At 35.9% G+C, this 26,742-nt stretch overlaps 1 protein-coding gene across 5 annotated transcripts in view; it reads right to left on the bottom strand.

The window, feature by feature from the left end:
• The window catches only part of nalcn (sodium leak channel, non-selective), a 107,665-nt gene that overhangs the window by 26,517 nt on the left and 54,406 nt on the right, over nucleotides 1-26,742 (bottom strand). For all 5 annotated transcript variants that reach the window (XM_051118494.1, XM_051118490.1, XM_051118493.1 and 2 more), the window contains 6 exons: nucleotides 5,678-5,814; nucleotides 5,354-5,495; nucleotides 4,989-5,062; nucleotides 662-763; nucleotides 464-533; nucleotides 259-350 (listed from right to left, as the gene is read on the bottom strand). In XM_051118494.1, the coding sequence (XP_050974451.1) occupies nucleotides 259-350; nucleotides 464-533; nucleotides 662-763; nucleotides 4,989-5,062; nucleotides 5,354-5,495; nucleotides 5,678-5,814 (617 nt within the window). The remainder of the gene's footprint in view (nucleotides 1-258; nucleotides 351-463; nucleotides 534-661; nucleotides 764-4,988; nucleotides 5,063-5,353; nucleotides 5,496-5,677; nucleotides 5,815-26,742) is intronic.

The following is a 26,742-nucleotide window of genomic DNA, read 5'->3' on the forward strand; positions in this document are numbered from 1 at the left end:
GTATATCAGCTAAGATCTGATCTCTCTTTACAGTCCTTCCTTGCCCTCTGAACATGGCAAATAAATACAGCAGACCTAAAACAAAAGCTTTGCTTCCCTGCAATATGTCTTGTCATACACCGATGGCACTGTGCCACCATCAGCATACAGTAGAAGAGAAAGATATGGTGTAATAACTCCCACATGGCATGTTTTGTTTGGGGGGGATAAGATCTGTTCGACTGACCGCATGCCAAGTGTATGGAGTGGCAGAAATACCGTTTCATCTCAGCCTGCTCCTTTTTCTCTTGTATCATCTTGATTTCACTGTCCTCCCGCTGGGCGTTACGGTAGCGGACCGTGCTGGAGTGCTGAAGAGTTCACACGCGTGTCAGAGATCACAGATAGTCACAGATAGCGCTGTCAGCTATTACTTGGTGATATCTGTGTGTGTGTGTGTGTGTGTGTGTGTGTGTATACGCACATCCTGAGTGAGTGTTTCCAGGGATTTCCCTCTGCTGATTCTCTGGCTGGTGGAGCCGTGTCTGAGGGACCTGTGCCAAAAAGAGCAGGTTAACACACTAGCATAATGTAGCACACTTTATGACTATGCATCTGTCCATTGTTCCTTAAATAAATGAAATAGATGAGTAAGTGAAAGCTTGTTATTGTGCTTTCTAACCGGCGTTCCTGGCGGATGTGATGCTGGACACTGAGTATGGATCTCTCTTTTGTTGGCTGACCCTCAAAAGAGCCACTCAGCATACGCTGTCTAGTGCAGGCTCTGAAAAAATACACACAGACAAAGCATAACTAGGTCAGGAGCAAATTAATAAATTATGACACAAACAGTGAATATTCTTTTTTTTTTAAAATTCATCCAATATTAAGAAAACACTGAATCAAAACTGGCTTCTAGTTTAATGTATTAGTCTTACTGAGCATGATTCATTTAAGTGGGTTATTCATCAAAATCTAATTCATCTCCATTTTGAAGTCCTATCCTAAATTATTTCCACTGAAACCATTTAGTTTCACTCAGAAATAATTCACATTACAAAAGCTAAATGGCTACATTTTTGGGGGTACTACAAATGCAAACATGTTTTACTTTACATACTGTAAATGCATAGGATTGTGTGACGATCATCAGTGAACAGCCCTTAAGTTATGCCACTACTGTCTGTCATGTACATTGTTGTACGTCCGACGCAGCAGATGGTTCTTATTAGCTAACACTGTGTTGTGCAGGTGGAGACAGTTCTAAGGAACGGGGTGCCCACGGAGAGGAAACTAATTAATCCTTTTTTCAGAGTGGTCAAATGTGACCTGCGGTGCGCTAAAAATTCAGGCTAACAGTGAAGTGAAGATGAAGCAGTAGGAGGGAATTAATCTCCAAGGAAAAATTTGGCACACTTAGTATAGGTATATGAGGTTGCTTATATACTAGGCTCCAGTTCTACTACTGACAAAAATGACAAAACTGAGATGATAAACAGTTGACTCCATTTACACCGCAGTAGCTTTCCGTGTGCATGTGGGACATTCTCAGCAAGCGACCCCATTTGTGTTTTCCCAGGAGTTAACACTCATTTATTTAACAGCATACTGAATTTAGAGACAATATTCTGTTTAAATTTTCATTGTAATTATGCCATAAAGTGTTCAGTGCAAATAATGAACTGTATTAAATGAACCATAAGTTTATCTTTAAATGTAATTGACTGGAATATCAGTTCAGTTTAAAAGTAAATTTAATCTAAATTTTGCTTTAATTACAAACAACAAAAACACTATGCAAAAACACTATGCACCATATATCTATCTTTCTAGATATCTATATCTATATATCTATATATCTATATCTATCTATCTATCTATCTATCTATCTATCTATATATATATATATATATATATATATATATATCTATCTATCTATCTATCTATCTATCTATATATATATATATATACACACACACGTATAATATTTTCTCCCCCAAATTCTGTTTCATTTTTTTCCAGACTAAAAACAAATTTTGCTTTAATTAAAACAAAAACACTATGCACCATATATATGGCCCTATAAATTATTTTTTTTCCTCCCAAATTCCATCTTATTTTTTTCCAGACAATTTTTTTCTGCATTCCATTTTTTTTCCGTTTAAATTTCACTACACACTTTTAATGGTTACATTTATCCATTTTAACAAAGTAGCATGTCTATTAAATTAAAATCATGAAACTTACACAATTGAATAGCAATTTAATAAAAGTTTAACAAAAATTAACATTTTAAGGCCCTATGACATTAAATAAAAAAAAATTGTTTTCCTTTTTTTGGGGGGTTTATGCCTTTTTTATTGTGATAGGACAGTAGAGAGATGACAGGAAAGAGCTGGCAGAAGAAAGGGGATCGGCAAAGGACCTCGAGACGGGAATCAAACTCAGGTCGGCATGAGCGCAGTTGCACTATATGTCAACGCACTAACCCTGAGGCTATTGGCGCCGACAAAATAATGTATTTTCTATTAATTTTCTGCATTCCATTTTTATAATTTTATTAAATTTTAATAATCAAAAGCATCTCTAAATTATTTATTTTATTTAAAAACTAATTTAATATTATTTTATTTTTTTTTTTTTTTTTATATATATCTTTATTTCTTTCTTCAGAAATACTGTGTTGTGTATTTAGATGTTTCTGGTACACATGGCATTCTGGAAAATAATTTTTCTGGTAAACATTACTTAAAAAATAATATTTTAATAATAATTGTATTAGTAGTAGTAGTAGTATTAGCATTAAATTAAATAATATACAGTAGTCAACATTTGAAGTGGATCAAAAAAGTTCATCGAAGTTGTCCTAAGATGGTTTTAGGACAACTTTGATGAAAAGTTCCAATCCACTTCAAATGTTGACTACTGTATATCCGTCACTTTTTCTTCAAATTAAACCAAACTTTTATTTTGATGGGTAAAATGGTGAAATGCTCCTGAAGTGACAGAGCAGTTCAAGAGATTATGTTTATGTGTTCATGTGCTCATATATTAAAGTGGCACAGGCGGAAAACACTGTGAGTGTCACGCACGCGTCAGTATACGTTTAATAAACTAAACAGCATGTGTGCGCCATTCATTCACACAGAGACATGCAGAGCATGCAGAATCCATATTTAAACAGCATTTTTGCAGCTTCAAAAAAAAAAAAAAACCCTAGTCCATCACGTTTTGATTTAAGTGTACTGACCTACTTTTAATATATTTATTCAAAATTTGGCTAATTCCGTGACATTCCATGTTGAAATGGTGGGAAAGCTGTGAAATAGTAATTTACCTGCATTCTTCTCACACAAACAGCATTGCTTCTTAAAGTTTGACTCATATATTGTTTGTGACAACAGCTTAAACAGGTACAGTAACAAAACATGCAGAACAAGTCTTTGTTTAAACCAAAAATAAATAAATAAATGCAGCACTATTTAAAAGAACAAGAGAGAAGGAATAGTCAAGAAGCCCCTCGTGGTGCTTTCTGACAGTTTATTAAAGGCAAATCTTTCAAAGCTATGTCTGGAGATGAAATGTAACTGGTGAGGCTGTTGCTATAATTGGTATTGGGAGATTGTTCTGCCGCTGTGATCCCATTGGCTGTTTATGCTCTAAATCAGTGCTGATCTATGTATGCTTTGAAAAGCCTTCTGCTCACCACCGCCTCTCTATTGTCCATTAATTGCAGAGTCATGTACCAGAACACAGCTAATGACAATTTCAGCTTCAAGAGAACATGTCGCCCTTATTTATGGCCACTCAGAGTGATGAGTGTCTGGCTGATGAAGGATGTGTGTGTGCGCATGTGTGCATGCGGACAGACTGAATGCCCCAGACGGCACAGACGACGTGGGATGGCTACTGATGTGCCGTCTGTCTGCTTAGCAGAAGGAGGAGGGGTGGACAAGGTGAGCCGTATGAGTGTGTGTGCAACACCAGGGAGGTGGGGACGGCATCAACGTGAGCTGAAACTTAACAACAGAGACGAGAGCGGCTGAAGCAAAGTGTGGGAATTATGTGGCTGCATCGCTGCCAGATTTTTAAATATTAATTGTCCATTCACGCTCACAGGTGACCCACTAACAGTTATATTGATATGGAGACGCCATTATCTGCTCTGACTGCTCGGCTGGCTGGATGACAAACATGGAGTCGAAATTGTGGAAATGGAGGACCGAAATCAAAACATATTCACCCTCTATAGGAATTAATGTGTTTTTGCTCAAGGCTGCCAGAGAACAAAGCAATGCTCTATTATTATTCCTGCTGGCCCATCATATATCTATATTATGAAGAAATACCTTAATGCAAACTCATTTCAGCCTGATGGAAAAATCAGTGAGTCTCATTCACTAACTGTGTGTGTGCATTTATCTGCGCATAAAAAAATGCAAAAATGATGTATTTTTTCTTTACGAATAGACCCAGATTTGGACAGAATCTGTTAAATTAAACACATTACAAGCTGTATAGTGTAGCCTTTGCAACTTGACTTTTTAGGATGGAAATGATTCAGTTTGGCAAAAAAAAAAGCCTATACTTTTTTTTTGAGTCGGTTCTGGAAGCCCATTCTGGAATCTTAACTGTATCTTAATTTTATTTTATTTATTTATTTATTTATTTTATATATTTTTTTCTTTCTTTATTTATTTGAATGTATAACCATAATTGCCTGGTGTTTTTATTATTATTTATAGTATATTACTATATTTACGTTATTGTTGCTTTCTGTCTGACTTAAGATGAACCAAATAAAGGCCAAAGAAAAGCTAAATTATGATTAACACTGTAATATTTTTACATATAGCACTGACCTTTTAAACGATTTTGTAGTATAAAATTTTGTAGCCTTGCTAGGATGTGCATACTATAACCAAAATATCAATATCAGTGTTTTTCCCTGAAAAAAATAAAATAAAATTAAACTAAAAATACACAATGGGAATAAATTACAAGCTCACCGCAGAATTTTATTGACAGTGGTTTCCTTTTCCATGAGGTTACGGGCCCGGATGCTAAATACTGACTTTCGGAGCTAGGAAGAAAAAACGGTTTAGACGGAAAGATAAGAAACACAGATCAATACACATTTTATTTCAGATGGATATATTTGCAAACAACTATTATTATATGGGTAAAGCTGAATTGGATACCGGCAAACAAAAACATCCTAATGTAATCAACAAAATATAGTTACATAACGGCTGGTTATTTAAGTCTTGTTGCGTGGGAAATAGATCTGTTCCTTTCAGAACATTCATGAGCTTATTGTTTAGTCCCTGTGTGTATTGAGGGGGCAGACTGTGGGAGTGATGGAGTGTGGTACCTTCTGATCTATGTATTTATTATCCTCAATGGCAGACCTCTTGGAATGGTCGCAGGACGAGGACGACGCCGAGGGAAGTCGACGAAACAGACAGCTGGGGTCCTGCTGCTGTCGGTCGATGAACTGCTTCATGAAGCTCTCCCTGCGGCACACGCCCACGGCACACGCATAACCAAACAGTCACACGCAAACACACAAGGGACTTGTGTTTTCAGAGCATTCAGTAGTATGTTTGCCAGTATGCTTGTTGCTTTTATGAGAATGAATCTTTCATGAGTTCATACATATGGTTTGGAATGAGGTATCATTCAGTGCACAGAGTACCTGATTCTAGGCACAGTGAAGTCTGATGGCAGCTTGGAGATTTTCACCATCTGTGGTCGATTGGGGAACTTCTCAAAGATCCGTAATCGCAGAGGAAGTTTCTCTTTCGTATCAGCATTGGCTTCGCTCTGTTTCAGCTGTGAAGAGAAGCCAGAAGATTCATTTGCAACAAATGTCTCGTTCTGTGACTCAGCTGAGAGACTCCGACCGGGCCACATTGTGTTTTCACACATAGCCTTCAAAACATTTGGTGGACAGTCCAAAATTGACATAAGCTGTCCATCTCTACTTCTGATTGCCTCTTTTGAAAACTCAGCGGGTCTTCAAGTAGAATGCAAAGATGGTGTATTTTATATTCCATTCCTCACTTCTGATGGTGAGAGAGGAAGGGGTTAGCCTGTACGGTGCACTGCTTTGAATTAATGTGGCCCTCTGAGGCTTAACTGACTTTATGTGCCATAACCTTTTATCTTTCTCCATGTCTATCAAGCAACATAAAGGCCTCAGATGATTAGGCCGGAGCACGCTAGAGGATCACTTCTCATGCTCCTGTCAGAAGAGATGCATAAATTAAAGCGAATAAGACAAAACTGAGATGACAGATTCATGTTTCATATTTTCTAAACATACCTACGAATGCATATTAAAAGAAATCCACTGAACGCCCTACTGATTCAAAAACATGTAACTGCAGTTTAATGTACTAAAACAATAACTCTAATTTCTAACAATTATGTTAGACTTTAATTATTAACTATTTAACTATTAAATATTTAAACATTTCTTTTTTTTTTTTTTTTTTTGAGAACAAAATGTTCATTTGGCAGGATTTAAAAGCTAAACATTATGTTAGAGTGCTGTTCTGCTAGGCTGTCCAAAGATGGCAGCAGCGCACAGTCTCAATGCAGTTATCTATTACAACACTGGTTGTCAACTAGTTTTGCTTCAGGACCCAGATTATACATTGACATCAAATGGAAACCCAACACAGCACTAAAACTGTTTCACGTGCAAAAAGTAAAAAAAGAAAACTGATAACCCAATATTTAAATGCATTATTCATTTGTTATTTGTTTTCCTTCTTTCAAATAAACCCCTATTTAATTTGGTATACACTACCAGGTAATTCTCTTTTTTTTAGAAATCTTTTCTGCTCACTAAGCCTGCATTTATTTGATCAAAAATACAGCTAAAGCAGTCATATTGTGAACTATTTTTTACTATTTAAAATAACTGCTTTCTATTTTAATATATTTTATAATGTAATTTATTCCTGTGATCAAAGCTACATTTTCAGCATCATTACTCTTCATTAGTCTTCTGTGTCACATGATATTTCAGAAATCATTCTAATATGGTGATTTGCTGTTGAAGAAACATTTCAGGATTCTTTGATGAACAGCAAGATCCAAAGATCAGCATTTATCTGATATAAAAAAGCTTTTGTAACATTATACACTATAACTTTCAAAAGCTTAGAGTCAGTACGGGAAAATTCAGTACATGAAATCACAGGAATAAATTACATTTTAAAATATATTTAAACAGTTAACAGTACATAACAGTACATAAGAAAACAGTTATTTTAAATAGTAAAATATTTAAATATTTGACTGTTTATGCTGTACTTTGGGTCAAATAAATGCAGGCTTGTGAGCAGAAGAGATTTCTTTAAAAAACATTAAAAATCTTACTGTCCAAAAACTTTTGACTGGTAGTGTATATTTACAGTAAATTGTGTAACTTTGTTCATGGTTTTGACGATGTACCTTGTGTCTTAAATTTGTTTGAAAATACCATAGATAGATAGATTTACATAACATTAAAAGACATGGGATTTGGGAAGTGTTCTTTATAAGCCTATTTATTTTGCTATCCTACTATGCATGATTAGTTTTTTTTTAATTAGTAATTTTATTTTCTTGCAAACAATTATTGGTTTGCTATCTACCACTGCTGCAATACAATGTAATTTAACACACTGCCTATTAGGGAAGCAAAACAAAACTGAAATGTGTATTCAGAAAGGACTTTCTGTCCTCATTCGCAAAGCAGGCTAAAAACTGCTCAAACAAACAGAAATGTCACAAACAACAGAGAGCAATTAATTTAATTTTATTGCATATAATATTGGGCTTCTTTGGCTGTCTGGACGCCTGTAGATAAATATGATGCATTTCTGATTAGGAATAAGAACCAGTAAAATTAGGTTCCCTGGGGATAGCTTACCATTAGAAATAGGCGGCTGACCTAGAGCCTTCAGGAAATGAAAAGCATTTGGCAAGAGTAACCAAGAGGAACCGTCAAAAATAGAAATGCAAATATCATTGCATAATATTATTGTATTATGACTCATCATTTTTTTTCATTCAGCATTTGAATTGGCCATACATTCAGACATCTGTAGTGCATCACAGGCTGTTCTTTTAGAGTTACAGACAGCAGGTCATGTTCTGTGCTGGAAGTGAAGCACTACTGTGGAGAGGTTGTGCTAATGTTGCTAAGAGCCTGCCTGCAGTAAGGACAAAGCGGCTGGACGCATGAGCCAAGAGAAAATGTGCTCAACATAGATCTTGATGATTTCAGTGTATCGGGTTAAGAGTAAACACCTGCTAAAAACAAACGTGACATGTCAGAATTAGGAAAAATAGCTTTAGCACCATCAACATGCTTGACCAGTGTTTGTGGCCATTATGAAAAAATCCATTGCTTACAAACCACAAACATTCACAACAAATGTTTAGAATAATACATATACTCTACATAGGGAAACCAACTATTTGCTGTGCATTCATATTCTTGGCTGTTTACTGGAAAACATAAAAAACGGTTTAGACTGCACTTAAACAAAGATGGGTTACCCTGTCTCTTATTCAAAAAAATAGTCAACATTTGTTTTAGGGCAACTTTATTGTAAAAGCATGTGTGCTTGAAACCTTACAGGTCCCCAAGGCTCCAATCAATAGCTCTGCACTCTGCGGGGTGGCTTCAACTCTGCGCTTTACTCGGCAACAGCCTCTGATTAGCTCTCACACAGAGACGCACACGACATGGAGCACTGCAGAGAGAACAGGCGCTCCTAACTAATACCAACACAATTTACATCCCTCTAGTATAAATAGCTAACGTGAAGAATCCTCCTTGCTTTGCAACGCGACACATCAGCTCCCCTCTATATTCTGATCTGGTATTTAGAGCAAGTGTTTGTATTACTAATCACAACTTGTTAAAACTTTAAACACCTTTTTAGGTAACTGATATTTTGAAGTAAATGAATTTACCCAAAATAAAGATTGTTTCATCATTTGCTGACCCTCATGTTGCTCCAAACATGTATGACTTTTACCAATAGTGTTTGGTACTATTTTGAAAAGAATACATCATAACTTCAGTTTAAATCTGCTAACAAGCTAAAATAAAAAGTAAAATATAAACATTAGAATGACAGTTGAATAACCAAAATGACTAAGCCTGAAATAGAAATAAAGTTAAATAGAAATATATAAAAAAAAATGACAATAGCACACATCTAAACTACTAAAACTAAAATGAAAAATGAAAATATAAAAATAAAAGCTATTGAAAACACTGATAAATATTACATAGTATACGCTGATGTTCAAAAGTTAGGGATCAGTAAAATTTGTAATGTTTTTTAAAGAAGTTTCTTATGCTCATCAAAGCTGCGTATATTTGATCAAAAATACAGAAAAAATGTAATATTGTGAAATATTATTGCGATGTAAAATAACGTTTTTCTTTTTTAGCATCAGTACTTTCACATGATCCTTAAGAAATCATTCTAATATGCTGATTTATTGTCATATTGTTGTCGGCAACAGTTGCGCTGCTTGGAACCTGTAATACTTTTTTCAGGATTCTTTGATGAATAATAAAAAAGGCACTTATTTAAAATAGAAATATTTTCTAACAATATACATTACTGTTCAAAAGTTGGGGTCAAAACATTTTTTATTTAAATTTAATTTAAATTAATACTTTTATTTTGCAAGGATGTGTTATAATTAATAAAAAGTGATAGCAATAACTTACATTGTTAGAAAAGATGTATATTTTAAATAAATGCTGTTATTTTTTACTTATTTTTTTTTTTATTTTATTTATTTATCATGTGACACTTAAGGCTGGAGCAATGGCTGATGAAAATTTAGCTTTGCATCACAGGTATAAATTATATTTTAATGTATATTAAAATGAAAACCATGATTTTATACTGTAATAACATTTTGCAACATGACTTTATTCTGTATTTTTGATCAAATAAATGCAGCCTTGATGAGCATAAGAGATTTCTTTAAAAAACATGATAAGTTTTACTGATCCCAAACTTTTGAATGGCAGTGTATAAATAATACAAAAAATAACACTGCCCTGTTCTCTGTAAGCATGGAAAGATCAGTGAGACTATTTTTCAAAATATCTAATTTGTGTTCCACATAAAAAAAAAGCTATACCAGTTTGAATCGATGTGAGGGTGAGTAAATGATGACAGAATTTTCATTTTCATTTTCGAGATGTGGTAAGTACATGTGATGGAGTGCTGAAGAGGAAGGGAAAGCCAAATTCAATCAGCACAGCTAGAAAGTGAAATCCACCCTGATCAATAAACAGATCAATATGAAATAGCTGAAATGATATGGGTTCACATACATTACATACAGTGCAACACATCATGCTGATTTGCATCTCCACATGATTGCTTGTAGCTAGCTGTATTTTTCCCCCATGGCTTGTAGAAGGTCTGCATGTATTGTAATGCATTTTTTTTTTTTTGTAAAAATAGCATATGGCCACAGCTCTTCATAATGATGAATCATATGTAACATTTTCCATAAATCACAGAGCCATGCATCCGAAATGAATGTGTTGGCCTTGGGACACATTAGGGTGATCCATTCACTCCTGTTCACACATTCTTCCAATTTCAGGCTCAGGTGAACCATACTAGGCTATTCTCCAAGTCCCCCGCCTTTCAAAACGACGAGGGTCCAGGTTATTGACCAATTGCTGCGTGGTCTGTGGCACATTCACAAAGGAGCCTGTAATAGTGTGCTATGCTCCCAGCGTCATGAATGATTGGTTGGTCTACAAATCTGTATGTCGCCGTCCCACAAATTTACTCTACAGGCCATTAGACACATTTATGCTCCAGTTAGGTCACCATAAAACAGTGGAGAGCTAATGTAAACACAGGTAATAATGTCTAACGGTGTGTGTGTGTGTGTGTGTGACCTTCAGGGATGGTGTCGGCAGACATAATCGCATATTGGTTTTAAAAGGACCAGAATATTTGACATGTCAGGCTCAAAAGTGCACAATCTGAAATGGGCAAGAATATAGCAGCAATAAAAGACATAGTACACATAAAATTGAAAATTCTGTCATCATTCTCATTCTTCATTCTCATGTCATTTCAGACTCGCATGACTGGAACACAAAAGAAGAATTCTGAAGAATGAAACTGTTTGTGTCCATACACTGAAAGTCAATGGGGTCAAAAAAAAAAAACACTGGACCCCACTGACATTTATTATATATTATATTATATGGAATGGCATGAAGATGAGCAAATGGTCTAGTGCAGGTCAATATATACATTCATCGTGTGCCATTTAGTTTAGATACTGTATTAAGTTAAAAGAAGATAAACTGACCCCTGCTACAGACTATTAGAGTGCATTCTGTGTAAACGACCCCTAAGAAGAACATTCCAAATCAGTCACCTTTTAAGGTTCCATTTCAGTTAGACTGCTTGATAAACATACATTACGTGTGCCGCTCTACTCTGCACCAGACTTGGTGAACTTCCATAAGCAGCTCAGGGGTAGAGGGTCATTCTCTCCTTCTCATTTAGTATCTAATGAGGCATGGTGCTGCATAGGCTATAAACTCCCAGACCTCTTAGAGGCACACCTTTGCCACCTGAGAGGCTGACTGGCTGAATACTTAGCATGGCGAGAGTGGCACAGCATGGCAAGACAAAATGTCTGACGTTCCTCAAAAAGCGTATTTTGCACGGCAACTGAAATATTCCCAAATGCCTGGTAATCAGCATATTCTGACAAATAAAAAATACTCAAATCCTGCTATTCTTCACTGAAGATTTATATTCTGTTTCATCAAGCCATATTTATATGTAATGTTGAGGTCAAACGTTTACATAAACCTTGCATGATCTGCAAAATGTTTTTTTTTTCTTTTGTGATAGTCTCTTCAGCATTTTTGTGTATTTGAACCCTTTCCAACAATGACTGTATGATTTTGAGATCCATCTTCTCACACTGAGGACAACTGAGGGACTCATATGCAACGATTACAGAAGGTTTAAACACACACTGATGCTTCAGAAGAAAACACAATGCGTTAAGAGCTGGGGGGGTGAAAACCTTTTGAATTTTAAGATCAGGGTAAATTTATTTTGTCTTCTGGGAAACATGTATGTATCGTCTGTAGCTTCTGAAAGGCAGTACTAAATGAAAGAAATATGATATTTAGGGAAAATAATAAAAATGTACACATCTTCATTCTGTTCAAAAGTTTTCACCCCTGGCTCTTAATGCATTGTTTTTCCTTCTGGAGCATCAGTGAGCGTTTGAACCTTCTGTAATAGTTGCATATGAGTCTCTCAGCTGTCCTTAGTGTGAAAAGACGGATCTCAAAATCATACAGTTATTGTTGGAAAGGGTTCAAATACACAAAAATGCTAAAAACAAAAGAATTTGTGGGACCTGAAGGATTTTTCTGAAGAACAGTGTGCAGTTTAACAATGATTTTTTTTTTTTAATGTCTTCACCTAAATCTAACACTCAGCTGGATGTTAGCAGAACAAAAACGTAAGTAAGATTTTACAAATTTACAAAGTGTGTTGGAATATGGCCAAACTCTGGCCTGCACAACCTATGACATCAACTGAAAGGGAATGTCTGAGCCAGTAATTACATTTTGATGAAAGATAATAAAGTTTTTTTTTTCTCCTTTGGAATAATGCAAACTGACAAATTGTGCATAATAAGACTCGGAAAGTGTCAATGTAAATAAGGTCAATTTTGATTTCATCTTGAAACCCTATCATAAAAAGTGGGCTACTGAAAGGACGAAAATGGGTCTGGGTGAACGATGGAACACACACACAGTGTCTGGGGCAGCAGACATCTGGATCAGGTGCTGCAGTGAGGGTGGGGTGGGGGAGTGTGGGCGTGACTGTTAGATCAGAGGATGGAGTACTGGAAGGCACATTTGATGGACAGGCCTGTTACTGAGGGTCCTTTCATGTCTATCGCAGCCAAAGGGGACCAGCATGTGTGTTTGTGTGCGTGTGTGACAAATTGTTTAAACCGGGTGCGATAATATACAAATGTGTGTATGTGTGTGTTTGTACATCTGAGCCCCACTGCAATTTTTCAGGAATTTCTAAGCAGGACCAGATGTGCTTTGTGCAGATGAGTGCAAGAGATGGGGAAATTAACAGAAAACAAAACAAAACGAAAAAGAAAAATGGAGATAATATCGTCTCGTGTGAAAAGAACACATTGCATGCTTCCGCTGCTGGAAGCAGCTTAATACTCCTCAAAGAACAAATAACACTGAATTTCCTGCAGTTTATCTTTGTTTCATTCACAAACACAAAAATAGGATTATAGCTGACTTTTTTGTCTTCTATTAGACCTGGCTGTATACCACAAAACTGAGTTTGGCTGGACTGGAAGTCGGGAGTTTCTTTCTTACACACTTAAATTGACTCAAAGCAGTCAGGCTAAAATATCAGTCATACCGTAACACATTTCTGCTAAAAGGGTGAAGAAACCTGTTAAGAATCTAGGTCATACTGAGTCTATTTTTAGGACCATTAAAATTCGTCACATTATTTTCATGCTTATTAAAGACAAGAAAATTCTGATTGTTTTAGTCCATAAAAAGTATACATTATTTAAAATAATGTCAGAAATTATTTCTAAAAAGTAACATACATCATTCTATTATTTGATAATTGTAATTTAATGTACCCCCCAAAAAAAACAAACACTGAAAATGCATCCACACAGGATGAATTTGCTTATGGTACTATAATAAAAAGGAAATATATATTTTTAATGGGATTTAAGAAACCTTTCACAATGCAAAAGAAAAAAAAAAGAGGCAAAATATACTCATGGCATGAATTATGATCTGACTGATATTATCCTTTGCAATATTTGCCCAGAAAACTCCATATACCATATGGAGTGGGAGCTGTAGGCACTAGATGGCAGTGTGGTTAGACCCAAAAGAACATCTGACACCAAGTACATATACAGTAGTTGACACTGTGACCTTTTCTTAGTTTCTTTAAACTGTCAGAGAAAACATTCATTTCAACCAGCTACAGAACAGCTTCTACCTATAGGAGACCGTTGAACACAAGCAGAGCAGTACTGCTTTGTAGAAAAAGTATTCATGAATGGATGCTCCTACTCTGTAACATGACTCATAGTGAGTGCTTCTAATTAGTGTTGCTTGTTACACTATTGTGCTATTGCTCATGCTTAGGGTTGGGGGTTTTGGAAAAATTGTAGTTGTGACGTAAAGAGCCACGCACCACTCACTCCGTCTTAAGGCAATGTAAAAACCTAGTGAGTTTTGTCATCAACAGTACTGCTAGTATTGTACATTTGAAAAATGAAAGTTTGACACGCTGGAAGGTTTTTGATTTAAAGCGTGAAGTCTGTAGCTCTTGAAAGAGTTCAGGGACCTCAGTCAAGCAACCAGCCATGGTCCCACTGAAAGATCCTCCCCCTCCTTCCCTGAGGGAAAGTCCTCCATTTGATTTCTGTCAATAAAAAGATAAACATTTCCCCTATCAGCTCTAGACACTTCTCACTGCCATTTAACCGGAGGAAAGTAATGATTTCTCAAGCCGCTAACAACCATCAATCTCTGCCATCAGAGAAGGAAACGGCTCATGACCGGCCGAATGAACAGACTGCATCGGGAGACGTGGCACAAAGGTGAGGTGTAACAAACAGCGGTCAGAGAGGGAGACCGGCTTATTCGGGTCATGACAACTAGACTGTTCTTTCAACGCATGAAATTCCACTAGCCACTTTTACACCTTTGAAGCTTGGCAATTCACCAAATATCAACCCCTTGAAATGTGAGTGGATCTCTCAAAAAAGTACATTTATACTCAGTATATATAACAAAAATTTGAAAGGAAAAAAAATAATACAAAATGTATTTTAAGGCATATATAAATAAAATAAATTAAACTTGCATTCAACAAATTTGCTAATATTACTTTTTGGAAGACTGGTCAGTAATTATACAATTAAAGGAGTAGCTCACTTCCAGAACAAAAATTTACAGATGATGTACTTACCCTGTTGTCATCCAAGATGTTCATGCCTTTCTTTCTTCGTTGTAAAGAAATTATGTTTGTTTTAAGAAAACATTTCAGGAATGTTCTCCACATAGTGGACTTCAATGGTGCCCGTGAGTTTGAACGTCCAAAATGGTTAGGGTAGGTCAAAAACCTAATTTTCTCCTCCAACTTCAAAATCGCCCTACATCGCTGTTTTACCTTTTTTGGTAAAGGGCGTTTGACCTTTTTTGCTCACTTTGTAAACACTGGGTTGGTACTTCTCCAGTGATGAGGACGATTTTAAAGTTGGAGGAGAAAATGAGATGGGAGTTTTTCATAATAACCTAACTGTCTTGCCCCGGATTATACAAGATGAGCATTTGAGGTTAATCAATATATAAATATAAGTTTATATAATTATTCTTTTTTTTTTTTGACCAATGACCAATCATTTTGGGGATCATTTAGAGCCCTTTGAAGCTGCATTTAAACTGCATTTTGGACGATCAAAGTCGCGGACACCATTTAAGTCCACCATGTGGAGATAAATCCTGAAATGTTTTCCTCAAAAAACATAATTTCTTTACGACTGAAGAAAGAAAGGCATGAACATCTTGGATGACGACAGGGTGAGTACATTATCTGTCAATTTTTGCTCTCCTTTTACTTCTCCTTTAATTATAACCATTTTCACAGAGCTGGTAAGTAACTGATTACATGTAATCTGGACTACATAATCGGATTCCAAAAATCAAGTACTCCTAATTAGAGTATATTACATTTTATAATGCTTGTAATCAGATTACAGTTACTTGTTTTGATTACCCGATTAATATTATTCACACAATAGTAAATCATTCATAATTTATTGATTCTGAAATAATTAATGTTTGTTTATGTAATGCAGAGATTCACAAACATTTATGCCATGACAGAAGATCACATATAGAGTGTTTTCACGACACGTCATCAATCAATTTTATTGGCAGAACTGAAAGTAAACAATACCAATTAAGTGAACAAAACTTGCATATTTTGCTAATTATTGCTGCTGAAAATAGTCAGCTATTGTTGACTGGAAAAAAAACATTATATTGAGTACTAGACTGCCAAACGTTATAACAAATCAAAAAGAAGAGTGCAAAAAATTGTCTGAGGAACAAAAAGCGTTTGTGGTTGGCCAAACTGAACCAGGATTTTCAGGGCAAGTGTTTATTCTTATCATTTCCGGTCAGGTAAGTGAAATAATAGTCTAACATCTAGTAACTTTAGTGTGTCAGAATATTGCACTCTTCCTGCTTACTAAGTCCTTCTCTATATGAGGCTCAGACAGAATAAATTAGCAGAACAACTTATTCAGTAGTATATTAACCGTGCAGTCCATGCTATTGTTTACATTCGATTATCTCCAATATGGCCACACCTAAGGGTAACTGACCAAACCATGACACAGGTGCAAAACCTCTATTTAGTACTTGTGCAGACTTTTAAATGATTACAGATTTTAAAAATCACATTTGAATATGGACTGGTTGACGTGAAATTACTATTTTGTATATTTTATATAATGTAATTTTTCATCCATTTTATTTTAAATTGAGGTTAATGGTACTGACCTTAATGACAAAACATCCTCAAGTACCTGTAATGATGCTAAAAATGTCAATAAACAATAAATGAGGAAATTATTGGTTCATACACATTTGTATATTTTCAGCTCTCTGATGTTGTTTAATGGTCATGTTGACATGGTAAACAGGTAAACAAATTATTTCTGTGTTTGAATAATTTATTCTATGTTTTTATGATTTAATGAACAAATTCTTATCTTTTTATCAACTTACAGACGCACCAGTTTGGGAAACCTTGGTTTAATGTAATGTTTAATGTACTTCATGATGTTGATATCAAAAAATTGAATTACATTTACATTTAATGGTAAGATAAATAATCTAAAATGAGTAACATAGATCTACCCAGCTCTACATTTTCTTGACTGACCAAAAAAAAAATAAATAAATAAATAAAAATATTAAGTCAATACCTAAAGTTAATATTTTTTTTCAACAAGCATTAAGCGTCAACCACATTAAATTGATCAAATGTGACAGTACTTTTACGCTGAAAAATCTATTTCTCTTTCTTCAGCAAAGAATCCTGAAGGAAAAAACGGTTCCATAGTTTCCACAAATATATAATAAATAATAATAAATTACATTTTATTTTAAAATATATTAAGATAGAAATCAATTTTAATTTTGCAACAATACTTCACAATATCACAGTCTATTTTTTATTACTGATCAAATGAATTCATCCTAGCTGAGCATAAGAGACATCATTCAAAAACATCTTACTGACCCCAAATGTTTGAATGGTTGTCTATACGGTCATATTTAGGGATCCATGGTGTCAAAAAGTTTGAAAACCCTCTAAAATATAAAACATGACCTTCCCAATCATCTTCAGTCACCTTATACGCAAAGCTGTCTGAACAATTCATTAAACATTATCAGCGTAATTTCACGGCATAACTGCATTATTTCAATCAGAGCGCTAACAGGAGCGGATTGCAGCCTGAACAGGTATGGACAAGTCCTGACAGAGGGAAGAGGGAAGCTCATTAAACACTTCCTCTTATCACTGGCTGATCTGTAACGTGTGGAACACACTGGATATTCATTAGCTCTCCCTCCTCTTATCCTGTCGGGTTTAATTGCTAATGATCCTTTCTGTGTGCGTATGCAGGTGCCTGCCGTGATGCCTGACAAATTGAATCTACGCTTACAAAAAGGAGACTTCTGTACAGGGGTGCGTACAATTTCCGAGATCGGTCCTTTACCCCGGTGGCGGCTGCTTACAACATCTCCTTCCTGTTCCTGTACCTGTTGGTCGCAAACTACAGATGAGGATATGATACATCACTATGGCTAAAACTCTTTATCCTGTGCTGTTGCTGAGGGAATCAGTATCTGAAGTTGTGCTGGAGGGTGGAGTCAAAACGGCCCTTTTGTGGCCATAAAGCGAGAACTCGAACCCATGTCTATCCATCAATGCCTGTTAATCCACAAAAGTCCAAGCCATTTGTGTCTGAGGCTTTGAAATGGGCTTCAAATAAAGACGAATCATCTGCCAGTATTGACATGCTATTTTTATGAATCTCATGTACTGCAATCAGCAAATGATGACGAATGTTACCATGGGAAAATTGGATTGATTACCTCGTTGTGTGGTAAATACCATCTCTGTTGGACTATTCTTTTTCAACACCTGTGATGGCACAGAGGGCAAACCTAGTTAAAATTATTCTGAGCAAATCTAAAAATAATCTTGTATGAGTAAGGCTTAATGCACATGTGAGAAGAAACTGGAGAAAATGACTTTGTTTTCTGTTTGGAGAACTTTGGTGAGATGAAAGGAGGTCAATTTTAGCCAAATTCTGAAAAATAAATAAAAATAACACAGCTTAAAAGTTTTTTTGTCTTAGATAAATAAAATAAAATAAAATAAAATAAAATATAAAACATATCTGCAAGCAGTAATGGAGCAACAGAACAACTACAACAATGAGATATTAAAGCCATTTTAGGATGATATCAGTCGAAATGGCTGAAAAATCACAAATACAACCACTAATTTTACAATTTATTGGCTTATCACTTTTGACCAATAGGTGGTGCTGTTTTCAAATTGATGCGGTGTGTTCTATGTGAGGTGACAATGACACACACAAAGTTTGGTGCCATTATATCAAAGCTTACAGCCTCAGAGTCATTTTGGCATCAAGCCTAAAATTTGTAGTGGTGCTGTACGAAAACGGTTTTATCTATCAACACGAAATCCATAACTTTGTGTCAGCACAGTCTGAAGATGATCTGACTCAATTTTGATAAAAATCAAATCAACGGTCATGGAGGAGTTCGTTTTCAACATAAATCAAAATGGCGGACAGAAAGTTTAACTGACTATGCCGTAATTGGTATCTATGTTTTTAGCATGGCCCAATGAATATTTTGAGACATTATTTTGAGTTTAATTAGAATAGGCTAATGCAGTCAAAAGTTACTAGCATTTTTGGTAATTTCATAGTTAATGGTTAATTTTTTTTTTTTTTTGACTTTTGTTCAATAGGTGGCGCTGTTACCAAATTGATTTGGAGTGGTCAGTGTGAGGTGATAATGACACATACAAAGTTTGGTGCAAATATGTCAAAGCTTTGCAGAGATACAGCCTCGGATGCAGTTTGGCATCTTCCCAGCAAATTCGTTGATGCGTTAAACAAAAACGGTTTGGTATATTGACACGAAATCCATAACTTTCTGTCAGCATTGTCTGAAGATAATCTGAGTCAAATTTGGTGTAAATCAGGCCAACGGTCTAGGAGGAGTTTGAAAAAGTAGGTTTTCAACCGGACAGGAAGTTTGGCCAATTTTGGCATAATTGGTATCAATGTTCTTGGCATCAACCAAGGAATATATCAAGACCAGTTTCATTACAATAGGCTAATGTAAACAAAAGTTATTAGCATTTTTCAAAATTTCTTCAGAACTTTTGACCACAAGGTGGCCCTGTCTTCAAACTTTTTGAGCACTGTCAGGGCATGGTGCCAAAGACACAAACTGAGTTTTGTAATGATTAGTCATGCGTTCATAAAATATGGCATTTTTTTGACAAACTTCAAAATGGCTGACATGGGAGTATTGGGTATGGTTCGACTCAGCATGATGCACCGTATCTAAAGAGACCAGTTTTGTGATATTTGAAAGTTATAAGCAAAAATACCCATTTTTCGTATCTCCTGACCACTATGTGGCACTGCACCGAAACACTACAGGTAGCCCTAGGTCATCCTTGTTATAACACATACCAAGCTTTGTCTCAATATGCCAAATCGTTACGGAGATACAGCCTCACATTAATTTTTTCATTGTTTTCGTAGAATTACTTCGAGTTATTCGACAACAGTTTGACTAATCAACTTGAATTCTATAACTTTTTGCCAGCATGGCCTGAAGATGATCTGAGCCAATTTTGGTGAAAATTCAGACAATCCGTCTAGGATGAGTTTGAAAAAGTAGGTTTTACGAACAAAAAATTATAGAAAAAAAAAAATAAAACTTACTTGATTTTTTTTTTCATTCACTCTGCATGAGCCAAGGATTCGGAGGACAAAAGAATCTTCAATCTGTGCCTTATGGTTCAAAAGTTATTAGCATAAAATTATTTAAACTTTGGACAAGTAGTGGGGCTAGATAGTTTGAGTTAGAGACTCCAAACTTGCTGTGGTTATTGTTGGGACTGTCCTCTTTCAGTGTGCCAAATTTCACAACTTTCCCGCAAATGGTTCTATGGGCTGCCATAGACTCAAAAGTGGAAGAAGAAGAAGAAGAACCCCAACGGAAACAATAGGTGCCTTCGCACCTTCAGTGTTTGGCCCCTAATAAAATAAAATAAAAAAGAGCAGGCAACTTTCAGGAGCTGAATTAAATTAGTCATATACTTTATAAAATATATGGCAGCTATCTGAACCTAATGTTCCACTCAAATGCATTTTTTACACTGCATATTCACCTTAAATGCATGCTTTTACTGGCTAGTCTTGTCCTTTGAAGCAGCTATACTGACTGTCCTCATCTGGAGTGCTACCAAAACGAATCTATGTGAAGTTCCAACAAGTTATGACTCATCATTTCAATCCTTCGTCTCGACAGAGCCAACTGTCTAATAATAGATGTTCGAACTTTAGGTTCGAACATTTGCATTCTTAGCTGCCAGCTACTGTATGCCAAAAAGATCAGTTATCATAGTCAATATCAATGAATACAGAAAGGACCCATTCAAAGCTCTGAATAAATGAGTCCAACAAGCAACACTACAAGCACATCCTGAGTTTTGAATCACTCTCACGCTGCCTTAAGGAACCACAATAACAAAAAACATCATGGAATGCATCTAGATCTTTCTGACGGAAAACATGGAAACTGTTTCCCTGTGAAAACAGTTCTATTTTCTGAGGGAATGAAAGAAGGATACAGAAACAGGCTGCTCAGTTTACACATAAAAATAAATATGCCACTACTGTTCATTGTATAGAAACAGGGAAAGTGTTTTAAGCCATCACTGTACCATCACACAATACTGATTATCTATTTAAAGCTTTTTATTGTAATTGTTAGAATGGCCAAGGATCTGCAAGCCATAACTGTAAGTTGTAGAGACTTGAAACTCTGAGGAATGGTAGTACTCACACCGTCCACAATGTCACCATGGCTCGCCCCAATTGGCCTAATGGGGACGCTACAGCGATAAATAGTACAAAATCGGTCCTAACTCCTAAACCGTTTGTCGCAGACTCAAGTGTCTCATGTCACTGGAATCAAAACGTATGCCTCGGATTTGTCCATCACCCTGGCAAAATTTTCTGGTATTTATTTTTTTTTTTTTACTACTTTTGTGAACCAGTACTAGGTTTTTTAGTATTGGAACCAAGCCAGTGCAGGAAGATTCGCTGGAGAGTGGATATCAGTAATTTTCAAAACAAGTTTAACTTTCGACTCTGTCACAAAGGGACGCCAAAATGTTCAAAAGGGGCCGCTTTTACTAAAACGGCTATAACTTTTGAATGGAATAAGATATCTTTGGCAAACTCACAACACTTATGTAAGCGCTGAATCTAAGGTCACGTGAAAAAATATCACTGACCTTGGCCACTTGGTGGCGCTATAAGAAGGAAAAAAAAAAACATAAAAACGACCATAATTGCACACCTGTTTGTTCTATCACCATGAAAATCTTTACACCTATTATTGGTCCAAAGCAGTGTTGCCAAATCAGTGTTTTTTCCACAGGATGAAGCGACTCCAGTAACGTTTATTTATCCCCTGAACGCAAACTGTACCAGGGGAACCCCTTCAAAAAACAGGAATGAGTGATTTTTTTTTCTGGGGGACCCCCTCGAAACGCGATTCTACTAGTTTTGAGTAGTAATTGGGTGGGTTTTGTTGTGAAAGACTGGCAACCCAGGTCCAAAGTGTCACAAGTGTCTATAAGAACATTTGCGTATCTCAAAAAAACATGGCCGCCATAGGCTAATGAACCTTGAGCACCTATTAGACCAGGTTAACGGAGGTTGATCGGAACAAAATTTGGTGGGCCTGTTCGACTTACGGCCCTAAAGGTCACAAAGAAATCGGCCACAGGGGGGTGTTATCATATGTTTCAAGGGTTTAAATGATTGTATATTGCACAGTTTTTCACACAATATTCGTATCATATGGTAGAACTCCTCATTCCAAACAACTTTGCCTCTATAACCACTGCTGTCAATCAAACATTTGTTAAACTTTTGCAAACTAGTCACTGCAGTGCAATTCCCTGGACTCTCTAGATCAATAATTATCAAAAAATCAAGCCATAACAGGGTTGTTTAGAAAAGGGACCTGTCCAAATATACCCAAAAGCATTTTTATATATGCTTAAATGGCACTTGAACCCCGGTATTCACTGCTTGCAGCTATATTTTTTTATGAAATTGCTGTTACTATCAATATAAACCTTCTGTTTATGTGGTGTTCTTTGCTCACCTGTGAAATCTCCCAAATAAATAAATAAATAAATAACCTACAAATACACGTATATTATAAATAAAATGTGGTCTGCCTGCCTGTGATTGTTTGGTTGTACAGCTAATTTCTTCACAGGAAACTTGTCATGCCTAGTTAGAACATAGTGTAACAGTTCTTCCTCTTGGCTCATGAAGTGCCAAGTTTGTGATTTTGCTGAACACAATCATAAACTAATATAAAATGGAAAAGTAGAAAAGTAAAACGCGAGACAATTATTTTTTTCTGTTACTTTTGTACCTGGCAAAAATATCACAGTGTGGGAGGATAGATCAGGGCCAGACTCATTTCAACACTTACCCTATCCTGCGGTGAGAGTGAAATGGAACCACCAGGTCTATTTGTGGAATCTAAATAAACCATTCAAAAAAATAACACCCTTAAAACTGCCCCGCTGACACAGTCTCTAGATTAGAATTCTCTAGAACTGTCCACAGCTTTACCATCAATCAAAGCGAGATACTGTTACTGTCTCTAGAGATGTGTCATGTCTGACATTTATAGCATGACACAAGATGAAATATCTTGATGAAACAAGATGAAAGAAAAAAAAAACATGCTGACTAAAAACTAGCTGACTCAAAGTCCACAACCTCATGTCTACTTTGGTTTACATACAATTTTTCTTTAATACAGTATGCACACACACACACACACATACACACACACACACCATTGGGTTTCCATGTTTTATGGTGACATTCCATTGATATACTGTTTTTTATACTGTACAAACTGTATTTTCTACCCCCTTACCCTAACGTTAAACCTACCCCTCACAGGAAACTTTGCATTTTTAGATTTTCAAAAAACTTAACTCTGTATGATTTATAAGCTTCTTTCTTCATGGGGACCCAAATATTACTACACCTATAAGGTCATTTGGTCCCCATAATGTAGAGAATACAAGGACCACACACACACACACACACACACACACACACACACACAATGTTTATGTAAAAGTATTTTCAATTCTATCAATTTTCATAGGTTGCATTTATCCTGCAAGATCCTTCAGAAATCATTCTAATATGCTGATTTGGTGATCAAACTAATGCATGCTTACTGAACAAAAGTATTACATTTTAAATTAATTCTTACTGACCCAAACTGTTTGAATGGCAGTGCATATGTATATATTGTATGTAAAAAATAAGGATAACACTTTACTTAAAGCCCTTATTATAAAAAAATAATGCATTTTAATGCATTCATTATACCTTGTAATGCACCTTGTAATGCACTGTAAAATCTCATGAGATACAGTATACACAGTTAATACATTATGACACTTATTAATTCATTTTAAATTTGATTATAATTTATAATGTATTCCAATGCACATTATGAATAATTCTAATGCATTATATATTAATAACCCTTTATAGTGCATTATACATAAAGGCTTTAAGTAAAGTGTTACCAAAATAATTATTTAAATATATAGAATTGTACATATATAAAAATGGAAAACACTGCAATATACAGTTTCATATATATACATAATACATACTGCATTAAATAAAAAAAATGGAAATGAATGAAAGGAATGAAAATACTGTGCAACCGTCACTGTTCTTCCTTTAGTTTAATATTTCAATCCTGATTCAGACACATCCAGCATGTCATAAAAAGATAAATAACTGCTTGTGGAAATTTTGGCTTGAGCTATTAAAAGGGGTAAAGCTTTAAAGAGAATAATGCATTATAACACATAACACATCCTAACCTTAGGTTGATTGTTTGAATTAATTTTTTATCGTGGTCGTGGTAATGAAAATGAGTGGTGAATGAATGTGTCTATTTTCAGCATGCAAAGGACGTGCTAAAAATGACACAAAGGTAAGCCTAATCAAACAGACAAACAATTTCCCGCCAAACAAACAACAAATGTCTGTCAGTTATGAGGCTGTAAGAGTGTGAAGGTTAAATATAGTGTCTTGATTAATGCTCCATTTTGAGAAATCCTTCATTCTAGCAGGTGGCCAAACATTTTAGGAGACAGTTACTGATGACTTTATTACAAGGTGACAGGTTCTAAGGCAGTGACGCAAAAGCTTATGGAGAAAAAGAACAGCCTACAGAAGCTGTCACAAAGCCACTGTAAGGGAAAGGACGAAAACCGGTTGTTATTTGTTCCACATCAGCTAGAACTGGTTTTGCTTCAATTAAGGTCAGCCGTTGAATTGCGCTTTATAAAAGCCACCTGTATTCTTGGAGAGCAATCACAATCTAGTGCTCTATTTTTGGATTGCCCCCATCTGTGCTTGAAGCACCTATAAAATAGGCAATTTTACAGGTGGAACCGTGGATCAGTCAGCTGTGTCTGAGGGATAACCGATCTGGGCATGTGAAGATGCCTGGAGCTTGACAGCCTGGTGGATTGAAGGACCACACAGCCCATGTCATTTACTCAGAGTGAGAAGAGCACAGAGAAAAAGAGAAATCACAGGAAACCAGGGGCCTTACTTTTCAATTTACACTATTACTTTTACAATTTGTCCTAGCATATCTCGTAACACTGAAGATTGTTGTGACAAATTGCAAAAGTAATCATGCAAATTGTGATGAGCTGCTGGTTACTTTTGGCTTTCCTCTCTCTCTCTCAACAATTGCTGAAATATGTTGCTGATGTGCTCGAGGAAAGAGGTGACATGCTGTTATCCACAGAGACATCCGACCTCTAATTGCTTTCAAAAGCCATTTCCTATGATATTTGGCCACAGCAGAAGTTCATTTGCATCCTATGTAGAAGGTCCCTTGTTTTTTTCTAAGTGCGCTTGCCAAACGGGTCACGCTTTCTCACGCTAATTATCCTATGAGTCATCCTTACCTGTGCATCACGGCCCCATGAAAAGGTAAAAATAGACAGAGAACAAGATGGAGAACTGTACTAATTAACACGGCTCACCCTGTTTGCTGATTTTCCTCAAATGCAGGGAAGACACATGAAACTTTTTTAAGGCTATAAATGTGTTTGGTGAGGAATGTATTGTGATTCCACGGTTCAGAGAGCATATTGTTAAAGTATTATAACCTAATTTAGTTTGAAACTAGATCTTATTAGTTAGGGTAGGTCTGACAGTCAATGGAGGGATTTAACAAGTTGTTTTAATTCAGCTTTGCTAATTGTCCTGTTCCAGAGTCATTCCCCCAGGAAACTAGGATAGGTTTCAATGTTCAAAATAGAACCAACTACTACAAAATATAATAAAAATACACTACAATTCAAATGCGCCAGTAATATTTTTGGAAAAAATCATTTAAAGTGCCCCTATTATGCCTTTTAAGCAGCGAGTAATGTTAATGCAAACAATCTGCAAAGCCGAAAGTGCATGATAAATACAATTACTGTTTTCCAAAAGAAAGAATCGACTCTGAACAGCCTGAATTAGTTGTTAGCAATTCAAATCCCACTTCTGTGACGTGTCACACTTTTGCATAATGCCCACCTATGTTCTACACTGGCTGGCTGCAAACAACTTGATCCGCCCTCAAACACTTCATTTTACTGACGACTGCTTTTCTAATCTCAGGGAGTTCAATGCTGGATTCACAAAAGCTTGCTCTTGAAAGATGGCTCAGTACAGTTTATTTGGACCAGCTGGCTCCACTGAATCACAACCTGCAAGTATGATAATTAATGGATGTTTATATTTTCTCTCAAGCATTCAAAATACCGAATTATGACAATGGGCGTATCGTTTCTGACATGCGCTGTATGCGGTATCACAACAGATCGAACCATCTGACTAATCAGAGCAGCGTAGGCTCATGGAAAGGAGGGGTTTAGAGACTCTGAATCTTTGAACTGCTTTGAATGAACCGTTTGAGAATCACTGAAATATTTTGAGAAAACAAAAGTGTTGTTTGACCTTGAATGCATGTAAATCGTAGGAGACTCCCAAACAATATTTGCAAGCTTAAAAAAAAAAAATAAGCAAAAGTGACAGCAAAGACTTTACACTGTAAAAACAATCTATTTCAAAAAATAAATGCTGTTTTTTAACATCAATAATACAAAGAAATGTTATTAGCGCACCAAATCATTAAAACAGAAAACAATTATTTTACAGTTTTAT

The sequence above is a fragment of the Labeo rohita genome, chromosome 9 (genome assembly GCF_022985175.1).
Source record: "Labeo rohita strain BAU-BD-2019 chromosome 9, IGBB_LRoh.1.0, whole genome shotgun sequence".
NCBI classification, from domain to species: Eukaryota; Metazoa; Chordata; class Actinopteri; order Cypriniformes; family Cyprinidae; genus Labeo; species Labeo rohita.